General features: G+C 32.8%; 1 protein-coding gene across 5 annotated transcripts in view; it reads left to right on the forward strand.

Moving 5' to 3' along the window:
• Positions 1–1,560: 1,560 nt before the first annotated feature.
• The window catches only part of LOC149487916 (cytosolic carboxypeptidase 1-like), a 64,220-nt gene continuing 42,624 nt past the window's right edge, over positions 1,561–23,156 (forward strand). For 2 of the 5 annotated variants that reach the window (XM_089696617.1, XM_089696620.1), the window contains exons 1-17: positions 1,561–1,700; positions 3,056–3,190; positions 15,991–16,073; positions 16,149–16,239; positions 16,403–16,483; positions 16,904–17,071; positions 17,659–17,790; positions 17,878–18,009; positions 18,254–18,397; positions 18,772–18,969; positions 19,219–19,483; positions 19,564–19,811; positions 20,209–20,404; positions 20,477–20,605; positions 20,809–20,929; positions 21,427–21,634; positions 22,098–22,270. In XM_089696617.1, the coding sequence (XP_089552743.1) occupies positions 3,064–3,190; positions 15,991–16,073; positions 16,149–16,239; positions 16,403–16,483; positions 16,904–17,071; positions 17,659–17,790; positions 17,878–18,009; positions 18,254–18,397; positions 18,772–18,969; positions 19,219–19,483; positions 19,564–19,811; positions 20,209–20,404; positions 20,477–20,605; positions 20,809–20,929; positions 21,427–21,634; positions 22,098–22,270 (2,496 nt within the window). In that variant the 5' untranslated portion in view covers positions 1,561–1,700; positions 3,056–3,063. Of the gene's footprint in view, positions 1,701–3,055; positions 3,191–11,333; positions 11,506–15,990; positions 16,074–16,148; positions 16,240–16,402; positions 16,484–16,903; positions 17,072–17,107; positions 17,279–17,658; positions 17,791–17,877; positions 18,010–18,253; positions 18,398–18,771; positions 18,970–19,218; positions 19,484–19,563; positions 19,812–20,208; positions 20,405–20,476; positions 20,606–20,808; positions 20,930–21,426; positions 21,635–22,097; positions 22,271–23,156 lie in introns of those variants that run through there. The other 3 variants (XM_089696621.1, XM_089696618.1, XM_089696619.1) reach the window with 3 other exon arrangements.

Here is a 23,156-nt window from a genome sequence, read left to right on the forward strand (position 1 = left end):
TGTAGTACTACTTTGAAAACACTAGCAATCCTGGTTATAACCGCAATAAAAAGTAAATCGGACGTCAATGTTTTGCAATGACATTTAAAATACAGGTTATAATAAAATTCAAAAACTATTTTATAATCGGAAATGAGTGTGTGGCAGGACGTTAAATAACAGAAATATTAAACAAATATTCTTCTGTAATGAATGAGATATGTCAGGTCAGTTATATGCTTATAAACAATGTTCTTTGTTTGTTTCCGGAAGACTAAAACACACGTACACCGAATCAACATCATGCTTTGAACCTTCTTTGAACTATTCATTAAAATAATACAAATTAAAATTGTGCATATTAATCGTATACTGACTTGATTTTAATATACACTGTGCTGTGAAAGGTTTAATTTTTTCAGATTAATTCCACTCTATTTCGTTTATAGTCTCTATCTTTAAAACATTCTTATTTTTCTTTCATTTGTAGGGATACATATGATGCTAATATTACATAGAATTCATGGAATAGGTATATATATAAAAAATTAACATTATACATGATTTTATTTTATATGTATTGTTTGTTATTATTTTCAAAGTACCTAGTACTTTAATATACAATTATGTTACAGGAATTGGTGAACGCGACCGATTCGTCGGCTCAAACACACGAAATTAAAAAAACTAAGAAAAAATGTAAGCCTATCCTAAAATATTATGTAGCTACTTAATAATTAAATAAAACATTATTCCTATATTTTAAATTTATCTTTTTATATGAATGCGGTCTTTTATAGGTTCTTTTGTACATTATTTAATCATGTAATAAGCCAAACAGGTCTCCTTTGAGAGATAAATATCAAAAAAAGATAGGATAAGCTTTTACTTATATAGTAATTTTGGTCTCAAATGCAACCACGCATTGAATTACAACTATAAAATTTTGCGTACAGTAAATATTTATAATTAATGATGCGTTAGTGAAATCAAGGATAACTCTATTGATAAACTCCATGATAAATTAATCAACACCTTCGTGAAGGTCAAAGCTTAATTACAATTTTGACAAATCCAAAACCTCTTTCAAATATTGGTACAATGTTTAATAAATAATAGAACTTTATAGTAATAGAATCAGTTATAAAAAATGCCCTTTATTAATACATGTTGGATTTTTTAAGATTTAGACTTTATAACAACGACTCTACCTGAAGCTCTCCTATATTATAGTGACGTTGGTATTGCGCTCTACTATGAAAGTGCAGAATCATTGATTATGTCAGCACCAAATACAATTAATTTTAAGGTAGCATCGCTGTAGCTTAACTATAGTTCGCTAGAATAATAATTAATTAAACATATTTGTCTAAAGTGATACCAAGAGCATGGAAAATTAGCACATAAATTATTAGTTAAGTCTAAATTGATGCTTTCCTTTAACGAAGGGAAACTAAAACGCATTTCGTTTGTAAGCAAATAATTTTAATCGCTTTAGTAACCCCTAGTATTATTTTCAATGTTGAATTATGTTTGCCGTTGGCGTCATGCGCCCGCCCCCACATTTTCTCTCGAGTCTCGACGCTCGCCGCTCAGTCGGCCGGCAGCCGCCGTCAGGCGCTGTATTCGCGACTGCATTCAAACATAACACATTGTTTATTTACAATAAAATCATTTTTATCACAGTGAACAGGACAAAACAACGCCACGCACTCACGAACGTACGTTTATAATGTTTACGTGACCATTTATGCTAACCCACAGCGATTCATAGCTTGATCTGTCCACACATTGTTTGTATACATTTGGCCTACATTCATGACAATGCTAATTTTCTGTTTATCGCAAAATATCGCGATATATGCGCTTAGTAACAGCTAGATGATGCATATCGTTGGTAAAGGTAACCTGCATTCATCCAAGATAGTCTACCATATTATTCTAAAAGTCATTCCTCCTCTTTTTCTCCTAATTATCTTGTCACACTACCTACTCGTATTGTTAATGCATCTGCTGTAACTATGTGTATATTTTCAATTATTCTGAAACAGATCCTGTGTAATTCTTATAAAATTATATTTCTCGCTGACTCATTCTACATACTTTTATAAACTTTTGTTGATATTCATTCCTGAAGAAATGTTTTAATTAATCGATTTTCCCCGGTACATCTTTACATTGTAATCAAATTATTCACTCAACACCAAAATCTTCATAAAAATTATACCTCAATTAAAACACAATTAAAACTACATCTAAGCCATTTTCCAACCCTCCCTCCTATACATATCTACTTATTGGGATTAATCGTAGAGTGTTACTTAAGTTCCAAAAATCTGGTAAATGAAAACCATAATATATTGTAGGTACTTAAATAAAGAAAACGAAGATATTATTAAGAGAACTGAGTCTTAAAAAGTATTTAAATCCTGAAAAATTTATTAGCCTCATAAATTACGTTTAGTGGTCAGAACCAATCTAACAACGAATATATTACCGTATTTATACATAACATATAATATACTTTCCACACAATAAACACAACAATGAAAACTAAACTACAATGGCATAGTTTATATTAGATTTATCACTTATCATGAACATTTTCCAACAAGCGTTATTCTACGAGTACATCTGAAAAAGTTTGATTAATAGTTTCATTGAAGGAGTATAATGAACATCGAACCATCCATCATATGAAATAGCATGATAAGCATATAATATATCATGTAGTATTAAATCACGGTACGATAAACTGTATACGTTGTATTTAAATAAAATATAGAGCAGTGTAGAGTCAGTACTTTTACACATTTACCTATTAGCCTTGCTTTCATCGTTATCGAAAAAAAATTCTTTCTATAACTATAATAATATGATAAATTAATCTAAAGAACTATCTAGCTTTCAAAGGTATTTGTGAGATGATATAATTTGCAATACATATTTCGTAAATACAAGAAAACAGACCTAATTTGGAATTTGTAATTCAAAAAGTACAGTTACAATTTCTGTTCAATAATTGTTGGGTATTTCAATAGACAAGCCTTTTTTTCAATACTGATTACGGTTACAGCATACCGCATGGCTGACGAGGCGGCGGCGGACTGCCTGTTCGAGCGGCTCCGCTTGCACCAGCAACGCGCGCCGGATTCCACGGAGGTGGCGAGGGCTCTCACGGCCAGGATCAACTCCAGGCTCACCTCCCATGGTAATTTGTGTTCGAATGGAATAGGAGTTGTTCTTGTATTGTATACTTGTATTGTATCATGATAAACGATCGCAAATGGTGATTTTAGTATGTAGTTAAGCGTAAGTTTCAAGCCTTTTAGTGGCTTCTAGGATGACCAAATAATCTTATATACCGATTCAATGGGATAGGAAGAAAATATTTCAGCATGAGAGATATGTTTAATTTTCATGATCTAAATGGTAGCTTGAGAAATATTCTGTACCATATATTTATAATACGACTGATATCGGTCAATTAAGGAAAGCTGGCATGTTCACAGTACTCACACTTATGCAATTTCACTTACAGTATGTTCAAAAATAAATGCGACTCTAGTTTCATTTTAGACTTGAATTGTAAAATGGGTGCGTTGTAGATAAATATATGCAAATATAATTACATACTTATGAAAGCTCTCATAATTTACCTGTAAAATTATAATTTAAAAGTAAATCAATTGATGAAGTTAATTATTTATTCTAATAATAATCAATTGGATAAAAGTATTAGTAATCATTCAATTATCAAATAATAATTAAATTTCAGGTCATAAAAACAATACAAATAACACGTGCGCTTACTCCCAACACACGGATGGTTGTTTTGATAATGATTTAAATAACGGGCGTTTTTTTAATAATGTGATAACTCTGATTATTAATTAGTAATTTGATTTTTGAAAAAAAAAAGATGCCGATTTTAGTCAAAATTTATATTTTTCTAACAAGATCCTTATCATCCAAATTTCCACCTTAGTGGGAAAAATTGACATATTTTCTGATGAAAATGAACAAAAAATTAAATGATTTTATTAAATACTGTAAAATAGTCTATAATTCTTCCATTTACTGTATCACAAAATTCTTCATAGATTTTTAGATATTCGTACTACACCAATTACATCACCCTGTATTTATAAACAATTGCAAAATATGACACATACATAGGCCGGGAGATACTGACACAAAATTTCGGGTCATTTGTAACAGAATGGCGGTTCTACAGAGGTCTTATTACGCAATGACTAAAAGAAAAATGATGGTCAGAACTCAGAACGCTGGTACCGGTGGACTAGTCGCGTGGGCGTTAGTCGAACTCGTCGGATAAATAGCGAAAGTCAAACGATTTGTAACACAAAAATTTTAGAATTCACCGATAGCCCATAAAAAAGATGTAGGCGGTAGTGTCATGCCATACTTTTCCGGTGTAACTTACAGCCCCCCATACCGACGCGATGCGTTGATTAAAAAAAAACAATTCAAACATTTGTACCAGGCTATCTTTTGCACAGGTAATCATCATCGTTCAGACATTTACGAAAATCGCCATGCCATACTTTTCGGACGATTCCAAATGGCCACCATACCGCCGAAAATCTGCAAAAAAAAAATTTTTTTCGCCAAACAATTTGTACCAGTATTGCATTTGGATTTTTGGAGAGTATTTGATAAAATGTGACCATTATTATATTTGCCATACTTCTAGTAGGGGGAAAAAGTGCTGCCATACTTGAAAATTAATTTATTCGTCACGTTTCAAAAATACGACTGTACAATACGTAAAATATTTTTTTACAGTATGGGATATCGCAGATTGCAAACATGGGGCGGATGATTGTAAGACTTAAGCCAAAACGTAAAAAAAAATGAAAAGAATTGGCGATTTGTACCAGTACGGCATTTTTGGAAAGTATATGATGCAACGTGACCATTATTATATTTGCCATACTTTTAAAAGAGGAAAAAATTAGTGCCATACTGCTACAAATCGTTCAAACTACGAATAAAATCTTACAATAAGAAAAAAATCTTATACACATTCGCCACCTCCCACAGGTATGGCATTATCACACTTCTATTTATAATCATTCAGGAGTTGTTGAAAAAAAATGTAGGGTGGTACAAATCGTTTGGCGAGAAAAAAAAAATTCAAAAATTTGCAGATTTTCCGCGGTATGGCGACCATTTGGAATCGTCCGAAAAGTATGGCATGGCGATTTTAGTAAATGGCTGCACGACGATGGTTACCTGTGCAAAAGTGAGCCCGGTACAAATGGTTGAATTATTTTTTTTAAATCAACGCATTCACGTCGGTATGGCGGACTGTAAGTCACATCGTAAAAGTATGGCATGACACTACCGCCTACATCTTTTTTAAGGGCTATCGGTAAATTCTAAAATTTTTGTGTTACAAATCGTTGGACTTTCGCTATTTATCCGACGAGTGTGACTAACGCCCACGCGACTAGTCCGCCGGTACCAGCGTTCTGACCATCATTTTTCTTTTTGTCATTGCGTACTAAGACCCCTCTAGACAGCCATCCTGTTACAAATGACCCGAAATTTTGTGTCAGTATCTCCCGGCCTAACATGTGCAATGTGTAAATGTGTTGACGTTCCAGCTCTTCTTAATATACCTATAATAACATATAGGAGTGAAATGGGAATAAGCATTTATGCGATTGAGGGTACAAATGTTTCCGATCTCCAATTTTTTCATTATAGGTAATTGTTTTGTGTACAGTACACGCTAAAATGAAACATCTGCTTCCTCCGCATCGATCGAATGTTTTATGTTCTGTTGTGTGTTTTGCACAAAAGCTATTTAAATGTACATAAAATGTATAAAATAAAATTGTAAGATCTTCAACGAAAGAGACATATAAATAAAATATATTAACAAATTATTGTGCGAAGTAAATGTACGGCTAATAATTTCTAGAACTCTTACCCTTATCCCAATAAAGTGAACCTGGAGAAGGTAAATAAACCTCAAGGTCAGCTTCAGGGTGACCGTCGGCCAGGCACCCGAACAGAATAAACGACGAATGTCTGAAAACTATAACTATAGCGAACGTTTTATTGCTTAGATAAAAATAATATGCCAGATACTATTATAGAAGTCACCTTCATTTGAGAGTTACTCTATAATGTGGGTTCATTTCGAAATTGAATTTTTCTAATAACCCTTACAGTCTATTTTGACTGTCCATCAAATATTTTTTATGAAGAAATTCAGATAATGTTTCTTCAATCTATAATATTTCCTATTTATTTGCGTTTTATAGACCTGTTAAATTAGCAGAGTGAATGCACAATGAGTCAGACAACATACAAAAGCTAAGTCCGACGATATTTTGTACATTGCAATAAAATATTAGGTTCTCTACACTTTCGATGCATAGATTATGTAAGCTGGTACAAATAAAAACTTGCCATCTTTAAATTTAATCAATAGGAATAAAGTGAAAGATTATGTTTAGACTGCGTCCTTTACAAAATAAAGGTAAAAAAAAGCATGACGATTGTTCGTCAAACTTTTTCTGAAGCCCATATAATATTTATCTTGACCATTCACAAACAATTTTGTTCCGTGTATTTAAATTGACCTAGTGCTCTAGAGTCTAGACTACAGAACACCACATACTTTGCAATTGTTAATTCGCTACTAATGGATTTACGACATTCCCTGACGTACTTTTGTACGCGAATAAATGTAAATCTAGGAACAACGGTAGTGAAACATCACAATAGTGCGGCCTCGACATGAAATTTAGTGCAGAGCTAAAATCAAAATGACTATTGAATTAATTTAAAAAATCCACACTGCACTTTCGATCCTTTATATTATTTCATTTTGTAGGCATACACCTTTTGTACTTATATTATTTTCCCTAAGTACCACCATTCCTTTTGGGATAAATAAAATGTTCATAATCGTTTCGGGATTGATTAATAATTTCTAGAGTACTTATTCAAAATTGCCCATGAAATAATTTATGCATTATCCATTCATTTAGTAGACAATTTTGTTCCACACCATGTACATTGTACAATGTACATTTACCACGACAAAGTGTCAATAGCGTTAAATAATAACATTGTAAATTGTCAAGTATAAATGAGATATATTTTTCACGCTGGCAACTATTCAATATGTCTATAAAATTGACAGAATGCTTAGTTGCCATTAGACAATGCTGTGTTCAGGTGCCGAGTTGCCGACCTCGTTGTAACTACGAATAAACGCTACTAGAATATATTTACGAGTTTCATCAATGTATATTATTATGTAAATCTATGTCCAAATAATCGGATTATTCGTATCCAATAATATGGTTGCGAATACTGAACAATTTGCATATATACATATGTATTTCAAAACTGTCAGAGTTCCTGCCTTAGAATAGTAACAAGGAAGTAGAGCAGTTTCAGTAATATGTGGAACCTCGTTTGTTTCGTTTTTGGTTTTCCTGTTAAGTCTAAATTTATGAATATAAAGGCACCCTGTACACTGTATCCTGTAGTTAATATACCTATTATGTAATATATTATAATACTAGCGACCCGCCCCGGCTTCGCACGGGTGCAATGGCGGCCGGCCGGTACCGCCGCAAACGCTACGTCCCGCAATTTTTAAATCTGTAATATCTTCGAAAATATTCACTTAAATCATATGGTTAGGGAGCCAGGTGCAAATTTGGTTAACTATTTCCTCTCAAGAGATAATTCGTCAGACGCATGAGAGTATCTATACTAATATTATAAAGAGGAAAAGTTTGTAAGTATGTATGTAAGTATGTATGTATGTATGTATGGTTTTCACGCAAAAACTACTGGACCGATTTCAAAAATTCTTTCACCATTAGAAAGCTGCATCTTTACTGAGCAACATAGGCTATATTGCATTTTCAAAAAAATTAGAGATCCTTACCAAAAATGCAATAATGTAACCCAAGGTGTAAAAAAATCCTCAATAAAACTTCTGTCATCGCGTGCGCTGCGGAATCTATTGAAGATAGAACAAAAAAATGTTCTACGGTATTATAGAATGGATCAATATCTACAAGAAAGTCCGCGATACCATATGTCCATCTTCAGTAGTTATGTTACTACAACAACTTTTTTACGTTTTCAAAGTAAATAAAAGTGCCGACAGTAATCAAACCATGTTATCCATACACATATATTAATCCTTATCCCATTAAATGATGTTTTATTATAGACTGTTTCAATACCAGCAAAATACTTTTTAAATGAAAAGAATTGGATATTCCATTCAAAAGATATAACGAATTTTTAAAAGTGTCAATCTACAGAAAATAGTAGGTATACTGTTCGAGCAGGCCGTAGTGCGGGGGTCACGGAGGAATTCTACCAATATGCGTCTTGACGGAACACAGTGGGGTTTTGGCGACATAACCCACGGCCCCACGGGACGGGGTAAAGGTGATTTTCATGTGATTAAAAATTAAACCTATAGTCCGACCTATTTAGTAGACTTTTCACTGTAACGATATCGCTATCTATGCGGGTGAAACCGCAGGGCATTGCTAGTAGTATTATAAAGCCTCGTGAACGTCAGCTGGCGCTCGGTTGGGGGGGTGAGCGGTTGTAGCCTCCCACGCACATAGGAAAAAAAATACATTCATTCATTCATTTCCTCTCAGCTAAAAATTTGTCAAATTGTAGCTAACCCAATATCTCAACGAAAAAAAATAGTCAGCTGGTTACAACATGGTGTATTATACGTCAGCTGGTGTCTCGAACATGAAAGTTAAATTTAAAGAAAAATTTATTTTCCGTTATTTCCTCTCAAACAAAAATTTACCTGATGATAGCTTATATGTAACTGTGGATAAATATATATGTCAGCTGGCTGTATCTTGGTGGAAAAACCGTCAGCTGATACGGGAGGCTACAACCGCTCTTCCCCCCAACCGAGCTCCAGCTGACGTTCACGAGGCTTCATAATACTATACTTTGATGCATTTTACTAATTACCGCTTGAGAGGAACTTGGTCATAAAATCTGCTGCTGGCTCCCGGACCAATACGGTGTAAAGGGCCATATAGATCTATATTAAATGAACAATGTATTCAAGGTATTTAATTCGTTAAAGATTAATGCTGTATTGGTTAAAATCGCTTCGAAAATTAACCATTATTTGTCGTAAAAAGTAAATGACAAAAAAAAGTTATTGTGGGTTATCCATAAGAGATAGACATATACTATCGCGGACTTTTCTGTAGACATTTTCAATGTGTACAATACTTAGTTCATTATTTTGATAAAACTCGTAGGATTCAGCCTGCGTTTGCAATGTAAGCGGAAAAAATGTAATTTTTTACGACATCACATTAGAAACCTCAAAAATAACAGTACTTCTCCACTATTTGATGGATGTTATTATACATATAAACATTTCTCTTGAATCACTCTATCTATTAAAAAAAACCGTATCAAAATCCGTTGCGTAGTTTCAAAGATTTAAGCGTACAAAGGGACATAGGGACATAGGGCCATAGGGACATAGGGACATAGGGACAGAGAAAGCGACTTTGTTTTATACTATGTAGTGATATCTCCTCAACTTCGTTTGAGGAACATGTTTTCCCCATTTTTGCTTCGCTTCAGGTCTATTAATTTGACATAGGATAATTTTGTATACCTACGCTTTAAACTTTCCTTGGTAAATGAATTAGGTATCAAATGAATTTTCAAATCAAACTGCACGGGATGTGAAAATGTGTTAAACCTCTGAAAACCCTACCAAATGATAAAAACCCTTACTAAATGATTTATATATACACAAAATTTGCATTTTAAAATATATTTTATGGATTTAAATTTAATGTTAAATGTAATATGTATTTGTATCTATAGATCAAAGCTTATGTGCAAAGTAAATTTTAATATTAAATTTATTACTCACGACCAAAAGATTATTATAAGTTAAATAAATAATTTGCATTCCGATACTATTTCTAGAATATCGCATGCGAAACATAGAATCGTGTCAATAATTTACAAATCAAATTTAATAAGTATTGGGTTCATTTTGGTTTGAAGTTATCGCCTTTATTTTACATTTTATAGTAATTTATATTTCAAGTTCAAATACGATTACTTTAATGCTGTAATTACTATACTAATAGTACAAATAAGTTTGTAATAATACCTATATAGATCTACAACGGCACATGCGCATACATCTTCCATTTTTGGCGTATTTCCAAACATTATTTGTGTCAATATCTCTCGTCGCAACACAAAACTTTGAGTAGTGATAATTGAGCAATTTTTTAAATTTATGAAATAATAATTTGCACGAATCGATTTTAACACCTAACTAGTGCATTACAGACAATTATGTTAGAATAATAATATGTGTGTATAGTAAATATTATTATTGCCTAAATTTTATTAAAAACTGTGGCCGTAGATTACTGGTAGTTTAAATGATTTCACTTCTATTTTATTATACAGAAATAATATTTTTTAAATAAGTCCTGCGTTTAAAACGTGTAGTAAGATGTGTCATGCCAAATTATTATATGCATGGATTACATTATGTTTACTGTAAGAGCACCCACAATTAATTCAGACGAATCTAATTAATCAATGCTTGATAGTATAAACAAGTACAAACAATCACGTGCAAACATGAAATACAATTAATAATGTTTACTTTCTGTGAGGAAGAAGTAAAAAGTTCATATTTATTCTTTAATGAATACATTTTATCAAATAAAAGATAAGGGATAACTAAATCTTATAGCGTGACAAGCGACAGTTAACCGGAAAGTTGGCAAGAACACTCCAACTGTTATATTGGATAGTTAGATGTTAGTCGGCTTGAATATCTTCATCGGCACTTTTTCTAAACTTATTTAAGAATTCGGTATCGTAACTGGCACGAAAATTTCTCAAACCATAATTTCCATCCTTATTAACCTCACTTGTTTTTCTTTCGAGCTATTTTATTGGAGCATTATCAAGGCATATAACTGAACCAAAAAACAACACGTTCATAAATCTGATAACTCATATCATAGTAGTTAGACGTATTATGAAATTTATAGCCTTTATATCACATAATATGACTGGAAGATTAGACTGTTTTTATGAATGCTATATTAAAAGCTCAATAAAACGTAATCGCTATAATAAATAAATAGGATCAATATGTAATTTCTTCAGTTGTGGCTCGAACTATAATTTCAGAGCGTTGAATATTATTTGTAAATATCCATTGTAGTCCAGAAAAATGTCAAAAGAAAAATATCGTGCTCAAACCAACGTGTTCAAAATCCAAAAGCATACTCTTTCTAAGCTCATCAACAATGTACAGCGTAGTGGTTCATGGCTCTATGTTCAGGGCAGGAATGTGTTTCTCCTTATCTAAAGTGGACTGATGCTGTTGATTTTGTAACTTTACATTGATCTCAAATATAAAATGATTCATCCTCCAACCAAGACTTCTGCAAAACTCCTTAATCTATAAGTAAAAAGGTACCTATGTATGTACTTCTTACTAAAAAGGTATAAGTATAATATTAGAATACATAGCTAAACTTTTAAGTGCCAATGTTTGTGTTTGGCCCACGTATGGTTTCCAATAGTAATGTGACGTCAACATTAACTAAAGTTTAAAATTGACGTAGCTGCATAGTGATCGCGTGCTCAATAAGCAATAGTTCACTATGGCAGGGGCAATTGGCCCTCTGACGGGGTGTTCGTGCCTTCCCCAAGTGTTACCATTCATGGAATACTATCGGAAATACTTCATTAATATGTTTTTCTTCCTTTATAATGGGACCTAGCAGGAATCTATTATTAACAATTTTTAGGTTACTGTTTAATATGTTCACTAATTCTTTTTTGAAGTCGGAACGTTGTATTGTATTATTTTCATCAAAAAGAAACACATTACCAGCTACGATTACTTAAATTTAAATAGTTACAAAAAGTATCTTCATTTAAGTACCTACTTAATGAAACAAATTAAAAGTAATCTATTTACTTTACTGGTTACTGCTTCATTACTTTTATGGTTTCTGTCCTACGTTTAGCAGTGTTTTCTTTTTCTTTTTTTGGCACGTTAAAGGTAAGCTTTTAATTGTAGAGCGCAAGTGAGTTTTTGATTCACTGTATTATTATCAATTTTCTAACTGCAGTATCTTTACAGATTAATACAAACTACAAACTGGATCTGAACTGAAAATACAAACTGGATCATTACATAGTCCATTAACACTGTGTCAATGATTAATCGTACAGTCGCCTCCATGAACTTTTCTCTGCATCATATATTCAATATGTCCACCCGACTACTTTCAGCACTTATTTTGTTGTCGATTTTTAAAGGTCACGGTTGCTTGTACTCTGTCAATCTCAAGATACACGCCATTAAAGTTTACATTAGCGATCTATTTCTGATAGCGAGTCGCAAAATTAATCCCCAGTCGCTAACCTGACATTGGCCTGAACGGAAAGCGGAGCTGATTATCAGCGGGTTTATATTTATAAGCGTCTGTGCGGTAATGAAGAGACCTATTAATCTAATTTACTAGAAAAACATGTAGAACGTCGCGTACAACTCTGAAAATACATTAAGTTTCGCCTTGACATTGTATCGCGCTGTGGTCGTTTAATCAGTTGAGTTTATATTTAACTAAATAATTAGGAACTAAATTTTTTCTGGACATTGCTTTGTTATTTAATTGGTCATAGAAGTCTTATTAAAAAATTGCGCCCAATAGATAAATCTAGGAAATAAATAAATTCATGCATTCAGCCCATAAAATATTTCTAAACAAGATTTATTTCCTACGCAATAGGATTTTTAAAATGTGAGTTATTCTCAAAATATCAGTCATCATTTATGATGTGTTTATGGAGTACACTTCGTTTGATTTTGTTTTTAAATCATAAATTACTTTAAATTAAATTAACGTTGCTTTAATGAAAATATTTTCATAATATCTGGAGTTTTGCCAAATTGTAATATTATGGATATATAAATAGTAAGTCTAGTAGTTAACACATTGCAATCAGGAAGTGAACCAGCGGCGGAAATAGTCTCATTCGGAAAGTTTTTTTTTAAGATATAACTAGCATTGATGATTAAACATACAGATCTGGAATATAAACGAATCAACGTTAGTAAAAATACGATGTATGTGTCCCTATATCCGTGTTAACAAAAATTAGTAAAGTGCACTTCATATTATAGTTTTGAATCTATACACAATATGATATTATGTGTGTATCTATAGTCTTCTTTGTTTATATATTTTGAATTTGTAAGAACATTTCATAATTCAAAAAATTCAGTGACTATCAAAACACAGCCACCCACATATTTACCTACTACATATACATGTATAGCACGTCAATATAAATTCACTAAACATATTTTCCGAGAAAACTCACCAAGGATTAAACTAAATCCAATTGGATCAAACGCAGATCTCGCACAAAATATGAGTGACAGCGGAACATAGTGCCAATCTTGATTTTTGATAATGTTGTTCTTTGGTCAGCTGGAAGACATGAGTGTTGCCAAGTTACATGGCATTTATGACGTGCCTGCAAACGCAAACGTCAAAAGTTCATTACTGGCCGTCATTCATCACCTAGTATATTTTTTCCGTCGTTTTGCATTTTGCTATTTGCTATAATAAGTAGTGTGCTTTATTGCAGCAGCACATTTTTTGCATTTCTATTATTTTAGACATCAGCTTTATTTAAAAAAAATAAAATTGCCGACTATGCTACAAAAACAATAATCGATTGCTCCGTAGCAACTAGCAAGATGACAATCTATCATGATCAATCGAAATATTAATTAAATATTTTACTGATGTAGGTACATATTTCAAAGCCAACACTAAAAACCTATAATAAATGCATAATTAGTCGGATATAAAAGCCAAAATAACTATATATGTACGGAAAAATTAAATATTTAGCTATAAAGAGGTTTAATTAGGAACAGATTATAAAAGTTACTGGCCGGTTAGATTACGGGGATTAAAAAAAAAACAAAAGAAGTTTTTCTTGTTATTAAGTTCATAATTTAAAAGTCGTTAAAGTCTTATGCCATTCATTAAAATATTGAATAGTTAAACAAATTGTAAAGAAAAAGTTCGAGAAACTTCCAGAAGTGATAAGGAAAAGCGCGGTAAAATAATTTTAAATCTATTTTCGCGCGCTGTTTGACTTTATCATGGGAAATGTATTCTAAATTTAGTTATTTTTTCTTTTCGTAGTTATAGTTTTCTTGTTATATGTATAGATGAGTAGATATTAATGTAGAGTCGCGCGTGGCAAGCTGGCAAGACTCCAACGAATGCTAGACGACCTGTCACGATAATATCATTTGTAATCAGTCATTTTCCTCTGCCATCAATTTTAAATATTGTCTTTGAATGTTACTGATGTACTCAAATTGCTAAAAGAATAGTCCATAAAACATAACAGCCTAGTTTAAATAAGTCGACATTAATTTTAACTGTCTTGTTAATCGTTGTTTTTATTACTATAGACACATTTTTATTTGTTTCAATCCAAATGATATAAATTCGTAATTTATATTGCGAAATGATTCACTATAATTAAATGCTTACCTGTGAAGACCACGAGAATCTTATCTCGTAATTACGTTCACGAAGCTGCCAAGATATTTTATCAGTGAGATTTAAATAATGACATGTTCATTGTTAACCAATTATAGCAAGCGATGGTCTGTGATCTTTTGTGACTTTTCGGTTGATTGTTGTGTTGGAATTTTGGATTTGAGTTTTTAAAAATTCATTTATATAGTCAGTATCCAAAATATTAATTATCCATGATGATTTTGGTTACACTGACGATATTTTTTTATGAACCACATACTAGCTTTTCGCGCACGGCTTCACCCGCGAATAAAAATAACAAAGGAACGAGATTTGCCTATATAACAAATAATAATAAAATATAAACAAAAAAAACACTTTCGTATCTATTATCTATACATATAATAAATCTGTAGAAGGGTCAATTCTGTACATTGAAAATATTGAAAAAATAAATAGCAGGGGGTGTTACTGGATCGATACCAAACCCAAATATGTGATTAAAAAATTTTTGTCTGTCTGTCTGTCTGTATGTGAAGACATCACGTGAAAACTAACGGTTCGATTTCGATTAAACTTGGTATAATTATACCTTATTAGTTATTATCCTGGGCGTAAAATAGGGTGCTTTTTATCCTGGAAAAATACGTAGAAAAAAAATTAATCTTTATTTTTCAGTTTTATCCATAGACGTTGTTCTGTAGAACCGCGAACATACGTTGCGTATTATTAAAGGCCTAGCCGTATTTGGGTCCAATCACAGGGTCCAATAGATATTTATAAGATGTCATTGTCAGAGTTACTCAAAATGGAGAAATAAACCGTCCACGCGAAGACCCACATCCGCGCGGACGGAGTCGCGGGCGGAAGCTAGTTTATAATATGAGTAAGGTAAACGGGATGTTGTTTATGTAGACATTAAATAAAAAATATGCACTTAAAATATCACTTGCAGGCCTTCAGTATGCCCCAGTTGATTAAAATGCGAAGAATCTCAAAAAAATAAATTTTTTACAAACCGATGAAAGGATAATTTTAACAAATAAATTAATTATGGATACAGAATCTTTCACTGAGAATTAAATTAATAACATAGTATTAAATATATCGCATTACAGTCGTTATTAATAACATCGCTGAGGTAATTTTATATGAAGAATGGAATGGAGTTATTTATAAGTTGTTGTTTTTTGTTCGTATTTAAGGTAAAGTACTTAACTATATTAATTTTTTATAAAAGGCTTTACATTCTTATTTATTAAGCGCTTAAATAAAACATCAATATGAAAATTATGAACTGTATTTCATAATGAAGGAAGTAAAAAGAAAAAAAAATTCGTAACATCTAATTTAAAAATATGTTATTTTTCTATTTCAGACAAACATGTCAGGCAAAGTACTCTTGAAAAACTTTGGAACAAACAGACAGGGGCTATTCAAATGCTACTCTCCATTCTGGAGGTAATTAATGAACAAATAAAAGAAATTTTAAATTTGAATGTAAAAAAAATATTAAATTTTAAAATTATGTTTCAGAATTCAAGAGACACCGCAACTTCTACTTATATTACATCAATTCTAAGAGAAGCATTATGTTTAAAACAAGGCAAAGGGAAAAAATGCTCAGGTAAACTGAAATTTAAGTGATAAGATCCATATTCTACTACTTTATGTAATCATCATAAACCGTTGGTGTCGTCGTCAACATATATAATATTTGAAATAATTATTGTATTATAATTAAATAATTATTGTATAATTTCAATTAATATTATTATTCAATAAAATAGTCATCAATGAGACATCAGGTCAAAAGAAGAGAGAAATTAAAAAGACAGGAAAGGAAAATAAACCACCACTTAATAAGAAGGGTATGTCGATGTGTGCTTCGAACATGCTTAACGTTTGAGCACATAAATACTAAATGCACGTGCTTATGCACTTATACTAAACAATAATAATAAAATATTATTGAAACGCACTTTAAATATCTTATCTGTGATTAAGAACAATCAATAACACCCTTCATTGATTGTCATTCCGCCTCAATGTTCCGCCTACTAACATTTCGAGACGATCTCGTTTAATCTGGCATTGGAATACTTAAACTGCAACCTCGTTAATTGTAATGTAACATTTGAATAACATATACGGCGTGACATTTGTTATACTAACATGTAACATTACGAAACCGCTCTTCTTTTTGCTATTGAAAGCACAACTGGAATACAGAATTAAATCGCATTTGATATCGATGCATGTTAGGTAAAAACGTATGTAAAAAATTTCAGCGAACAACATCGCGAGGCACCAATGTGCTCAGCATTTCATTTCGTTAAATGGGACTCAGGTGATGATTCGTACAATCCTTGCCACGCATGGGAAGCGAGACGGGAACGTGGGCACAGAGCTGATGCTGCAGGACCTTGTCTGGATAATCGCAGCGTTGTCGCCGAAAGGTAGGACAGACAAGTAATTGCATTTGTTCTTTGCAGCTAACAACGTGTCTCGCCACCAATGTGCCCAAGAATTTATATCGATGAAAGGAACCCAAGCTATAGTAAGAAGGGTGGTCGCTTCTGTTCATGATAAGCACGAACGGCACGCTGGTACTGAGCTAATTCTCCATGACCTGATATGGATTCTTGCTCCTCTTGGTACACGAGGTTATAAAAATTGATTCAGTCCATATTTATATGATAGGACTTTATGAAAAATGCCGCCACAGGAAAATTCGTTAGATTTTATTTTTGTTTCAATGAAGTCTTTTAGCTTCAGTTTGGTTGGCAATATCATAAACAAAGCTCCATTAATATCGGTTTAAAAGTTTTGAAGTCGTGTTACTTTAGAGAGGTTTTTAGAAGATGAAGTAGGTACCTATTCCTTGTTGTGCCAGAAAAAATTGTTTATAATAAATATTAAATAATAACCAGTGTAATCGGTTTATCATAATAAATGTAAAATGTATCTTTCATATATTTTTGAAATTGAAAGATTAGTAGATTCATAGTAATGAACATTAACGAACATGTTTTATTTATTACAGATGGAAAATTTGCGATGAAAGTACGAATGTTAGGTTGCGTAAGAACGATGCACCTGATACTAAAGGGTCACTTCACGGATAACAAGCTTATTTTCCCGCTCTTGGTTATTATGAAGCAACTAGCCAAAAATCGTAAGTATTGAATAACTTTATCATCGTCATAGATATAATGACTAGCATAAAGATTGTTTTTAAAATGATTTAAATGCTTCATTACAGCTGTAACAACATCTATTTTAATTCGTGACGGCGTAATCGCGACGTACGAGCGGGTGTTAGTGAGCCTCGGGTTTATACCCACCGCCAGACTGCGCCTGTGTCTAGACGCTATCGATTACTTCAGTAAAAACAGTTAAGTGGTCACTTATTATATCGTTGTAGCGCCATCAACAACGAAAATGAGAACATTGTGCCTTAAAGTTAATTAATTTTAATTGTTTTTCTAAGAAATTATAATAATGGTTCATGAATTTATAATTTTACACCTATACAACAAAACTATATTTACGTTATCACGCCTCACATTATGACTCAAAAAGCACACTTTCCACTATATTGTCCAGTACAAGTAAAGTTACACATACATAACTCACAGAGGTATGCTGCATGCAGATCGTGAAGACAGGGCTCTGTAGCGTGCTGCTGCGGGTGTTCGACCGCTGGGACCGATACGAGGGACGCATGCGACTCAAGATCTGTGCACACATCCTGCAGACACTACAGCACTTGTGTAATATAAGTGGGTATATTTTCATACTAGCTATTATATCTTATATTAAGGACTTAATTTATTGGCGCCGATATGACCACTTTTAGTTAAATTTCATGTAATCTTTAATTCTGCCAAGAAATACAATCGCGTACCTACCAATATTAAGAAACAATGAACGAAAAAAATATTTATTTGATTTTCCTTGTGGTAATTAATTATGTTGCGATGAACCCTTTTCACCTTGAATACCCTCCGCTTCAATAATCCTGAGGGTATAAAATATAAGCCCGACTAAGCTGATGCTTTGAAATTTGATGAGTAGGTATAGATTATAGGATGTATCCTTAAATATTAAATTATCTTATATGCGTAATTTGATGCCCCGTGTTATGTAATTACAGAAGCCGGCCGCAGAGCTTTATGTACCAAGAAACACGTACAGACTCTGCACAGGTTCTGCTCTCAGTGTCCAGACGAGCCAGAGTTTGACGGCTTATTGGCTAGAGTGTGTTCCGTCATCACACTGTGTTTGAAACATCAAGCACTACCAGTACCAGTAACTAGCCCTGCATCATTCAACCTCAATCCAATTCTAAAAGGTGAGTTCTATATAGAATTTAGATATTTTTATTAGGAGTATTTTCTAAAAAGTCTAGGAAATAGAAATAAGATGAAAAGCAATTGAGGTAATATTGCACAAAGAAAATTCTTATTAAATACGTCCAATTATTTACAACACCTAATATCATAAACTCCGATAAAATATACATGTAAATGGAAATTTTCATAGGCATTGCAAACGGTATTATTAAGTATAATAAATTAATATATTCCTCCTTATACTTCAGGTACAAACACTTCATGGCCCTGTCATGATGACGAAGAAGAAGCCGCTAACTCAGATTCGAAGACAATCAATTCTGATTTAGATGAAGATGGTCCCGATACGGATGTTGAAGGAATTGATGAGTTTCCTGATGTAGAGTTTGATGAAACCGAAATGAAACCCGAAGGAAGTGAAGAAGCTTCCAAGGGACAAATAAAAAGTGGAGATAGTTTACAAAGTGCCCTCTGGATTAATCCAAATGAGAGAGATTTAGAAGACTTAAAAAAGTAAGATATTTCAAATAGGTATGAATTTAAACTGTGTTGTTTTATTAATATGATACTAAACAATTTCATTATCTTTTCAGATACTTTATATTTTTTAAAGAATTTGGTTCCTATAATAAGCAAGTTAAATTAGTCAAAAGTCGATCTAATTCACGTGGATCGATACTTGAGGATTTCCTAGTCTCACAAAGTTCCAATAGAAACGTTATGTCTTCTCTTAATTTATCACTTACTACTAATTTAGGAAACATTGAATATGAAAATTTAACTGGGCCTTCACAGTCGCCTTCTTTCCTACAAGGATATCATAGAATCCATGAAAGTGCTTGTGAGTATTCAAACAATCTAAATGTAGTGTACAATTATGGGCAGACGGAGAAATGGTATTTAAATAAAAAAAAAGACGGGTTGCACTCCGGGAGTGCCGGCAGAAGTGAAAACTTGATTATTAACGTTGAGCATGTTTGATATCCATCCGTCTTACGCTTTTTCGATCAGGTCACGTGTCCTGACGCGAGTTTAAGATTTTATACCCAACGCCGCTAAAGAAGTTCTCACTTCAAAAAGTCAATACAAAGATAATATAAATATATTTCTGCATGACACTTCCTTTTTATTCACACAATTTTATTGTTTTGTTTCATTCCCGAAAAAGATTGCGCCTGCCAAAAAAATTATTGTTGTAATTTAGAGAAATTATCCTAATAAAGTCATTTTCCCAACAGCAACGACATCGTGTTCGTCTCTAAAAATCCACAAAGATATTTCCAAGTTTTCTTCATTCCCGTCAGTATATTGTACTATATCGTCTAGAGTAAAAAGTGTCATTCCATTCGTGAAAGTTGCGTATCCTGATATGATGGGAGGGCAAGGAACTAGCCAACCAGAACCTTTAAATAAAATGGAGAGAACTGCTTGCAGGTATATAAACGAAAATATTAAAAAAATGGCCCAAACTATGCCTCTAAGGTTCAATATGAAATATTTTTTCAGGAATAAATTGTTATCATGTGTAGACAGAGCAATAAATCCAGAAGCGTATATGAATGAAGTTGTGTATGATTTAGATTCATTAAGTTCGACGCCCAGCACTACTAACGCTGACTCTACATCACAAAAAAGGTAAGGAAAATAAACAGATGTATAAGTCATTTATAATCTGTAATGTACTTTACTAGTAATCTGCTTCCGTTCCATGCTTATTACTTTACAGCTGTTGTAACATAACAACTAATTTATTAGTTCAGTGAAATATGTAGAGTTCTCACAAATTCGTTCTTATTGAATATTGTTTCGACTTTTTTATTATGTTTCTTCCATTTCAGCTCCGAAAGTCTATTCTTAACAAATTTGGATGAGCAAGAAATTACTAAAGTCAACAGTTTCTCATCACGGCTGAGCTTTGAATCCAGATTTGAGTCAGGAAATCTACGTAAAGTTATTCAGGTAATATTTTCTCCTTATTAGTTAGTTATCATTATAACATGAGATATGCAGATTGTTTTTGTATTTTTCTTTGTTGAAATAATTTAAATCTATTGACATCCCTACTAATATTATAAATGCGAAAGTAACTCTGTCTGTCTGTCTGTTACGCTTTCCCGCTTAAACCTCTCAACCGATTTTGATGAAATTTGGCACAGACAATCTTTAGACGGACCGCTAGTATAATTTATCAAAGAATTGCTAGATATAAACTTGACTAAATTATGTTATAAGTTAGTTATTGCTTCCAACAAGAAAGTTTTTAAGTCGGTTCATAAATATTCAAGTTTTGTTTCGCCTTGAGCTAAAATAGAGCAAACAAATGTTAGACCGTAGATCTAAAAACCCAGAATAGGTAGACCCATCTTTTCTGATCTCTTACTATGTATTTGAAGTCAAGAAAACATTCGGTATAAGATATTACTTTTTCTTCATAACACAGATTTGTATAAATTTAGACAGGTCCAAGAGAATACGAGCTGATATTGATGCCCGATGTAAATTCGACAAAACGTCACCAATGGTTTTACTTCGAAGTGCGGAATATGCAACAAGGGCGTCCGTACATATTCAATATTGTGAATTGTGAGAAATCTGATAGCCAGTTCAATTTCGGCATGAAGCCTGTTATGTATTCTGTGAAGGAAGCGGTTCTAGGAAGGCCCGGTAATTATTTATGCGTTATAGATTGTAATATACAGTTATATTTGCATTCGTGAGAACCTATTTTATTTTCATTGGTCAAAATAAATGAAAAGTTGGATAAGAAAAAATCAATAGCGTGATTATTAATTAATCTCTTAGCTTTGTAGAGAATCAATTGGTCAATTATAATTTAGGCACATACTGCCTGTTTTAAAGAATCGCAGAACTCTCCATGTGGCTTCCTCGCATTTAAAAAACCTACTCGATGCATTCCTTACTTCTTAATATATATAAATCTCGTGTCACAATGTTTGTCCTCAATGGACTCCTAAACCACTTAACCGATTATAATAAAATTCGCACACCATGTGCAGTTCAATCCAACTTGAGAAATAGGATAGTTTAAACATGTAGGTACCACGGGCGAAGCTGGGGCGGACCACTAGATTGTTATATAAAATCTAACATATTAATACTTTTTCAGGTTGGGTACGTGCCGGGTCTGATATCTGCTACTACCGCAACAGCTACCACTACGCGAACCAGAAGAGCCACAACAAATGCTACCTCACCGTCACCTTCAATATTGAGTTTCCGCACACTAATGATGTCTGCTATCTTGCGTATCATTTCCCCTTTACGTATTCTATGATGTTGGTAAGTAAAGTATTTATATAGTGGTTTTTATTGAGACTCAGCAAATTTTAAAACAGCGCTAATTTCTAAAATTCTGCTTTTATTTGGAAATCGTAAATTTTAACATGACTATCATTTCTGATAAGTCTATTCATTCATATTTTGGCTCCTATGCATTACTTGTACAGTAGAATCCGTTTATTATGACTCCGCTTATATTGACCAACCGGTTATTATGACGTAATTACACTACGAAGTTTGGTTTTCATATAAAATTCTTTATAAAAAGTCGGATATATTGACTTCCCTTACAGTGACATGCCGCTTATTATGACGCATTTTTAATAAATTATGTCTGGTTATAATGACCGGCATGATTCTTTACACGGAAATGTGGGAAAATTATGTTGTCATTGATAGCGATCTCCTCACATCCGAAGTACCCACCGATGAAAATATCGTACAGAACATTAGTGCTAAGGAACAACTGGAAAGTGATGGGGAAGATGTTTCTGTATTAAAATACTTAAATACATACATATTTACATAAAAAAGATTCTTCATTTCACATAACGCTTTGTATGACGTCCGCTTATTATGACGTGTTTGTCGATTCCCTTCGATGTCATTATAAACGGATTCCGCTGTATTTGCATTATATGTTCTTTTTATAGTAGATCTAATCTTTCGACATTTGTAACCGACGTTTAAAGGGATATTTTACTTTTTTCCAATATTAATTTTAAAACGATCCGAACTCATCAGTAATCTGTAAACCACAGACCATTGTCGCATTTAATTCCATTAGGTATCAAAATAACGTCTTTGTTAGGTGCAATGAATCGAAATGTTACCATTTCCAATCTGGCAAACTTGATCCTAAAACATTTTATTTCTGTTTTCAATT

This window comes from Colias philodice, chromosome 6 (assembly GCF_061535455.1).
Source record: "Colias philodice isolate Cphi_HAF_F1 chromosome 6, ilColPhil1 Martin Lab GWU primary, whole genome shotgun sequence".
NCBI lineage: Eukaryota > Metazoa > Arthropoda > Insecta > Lepidoptera > Pieridae > Colias > Colias philodice.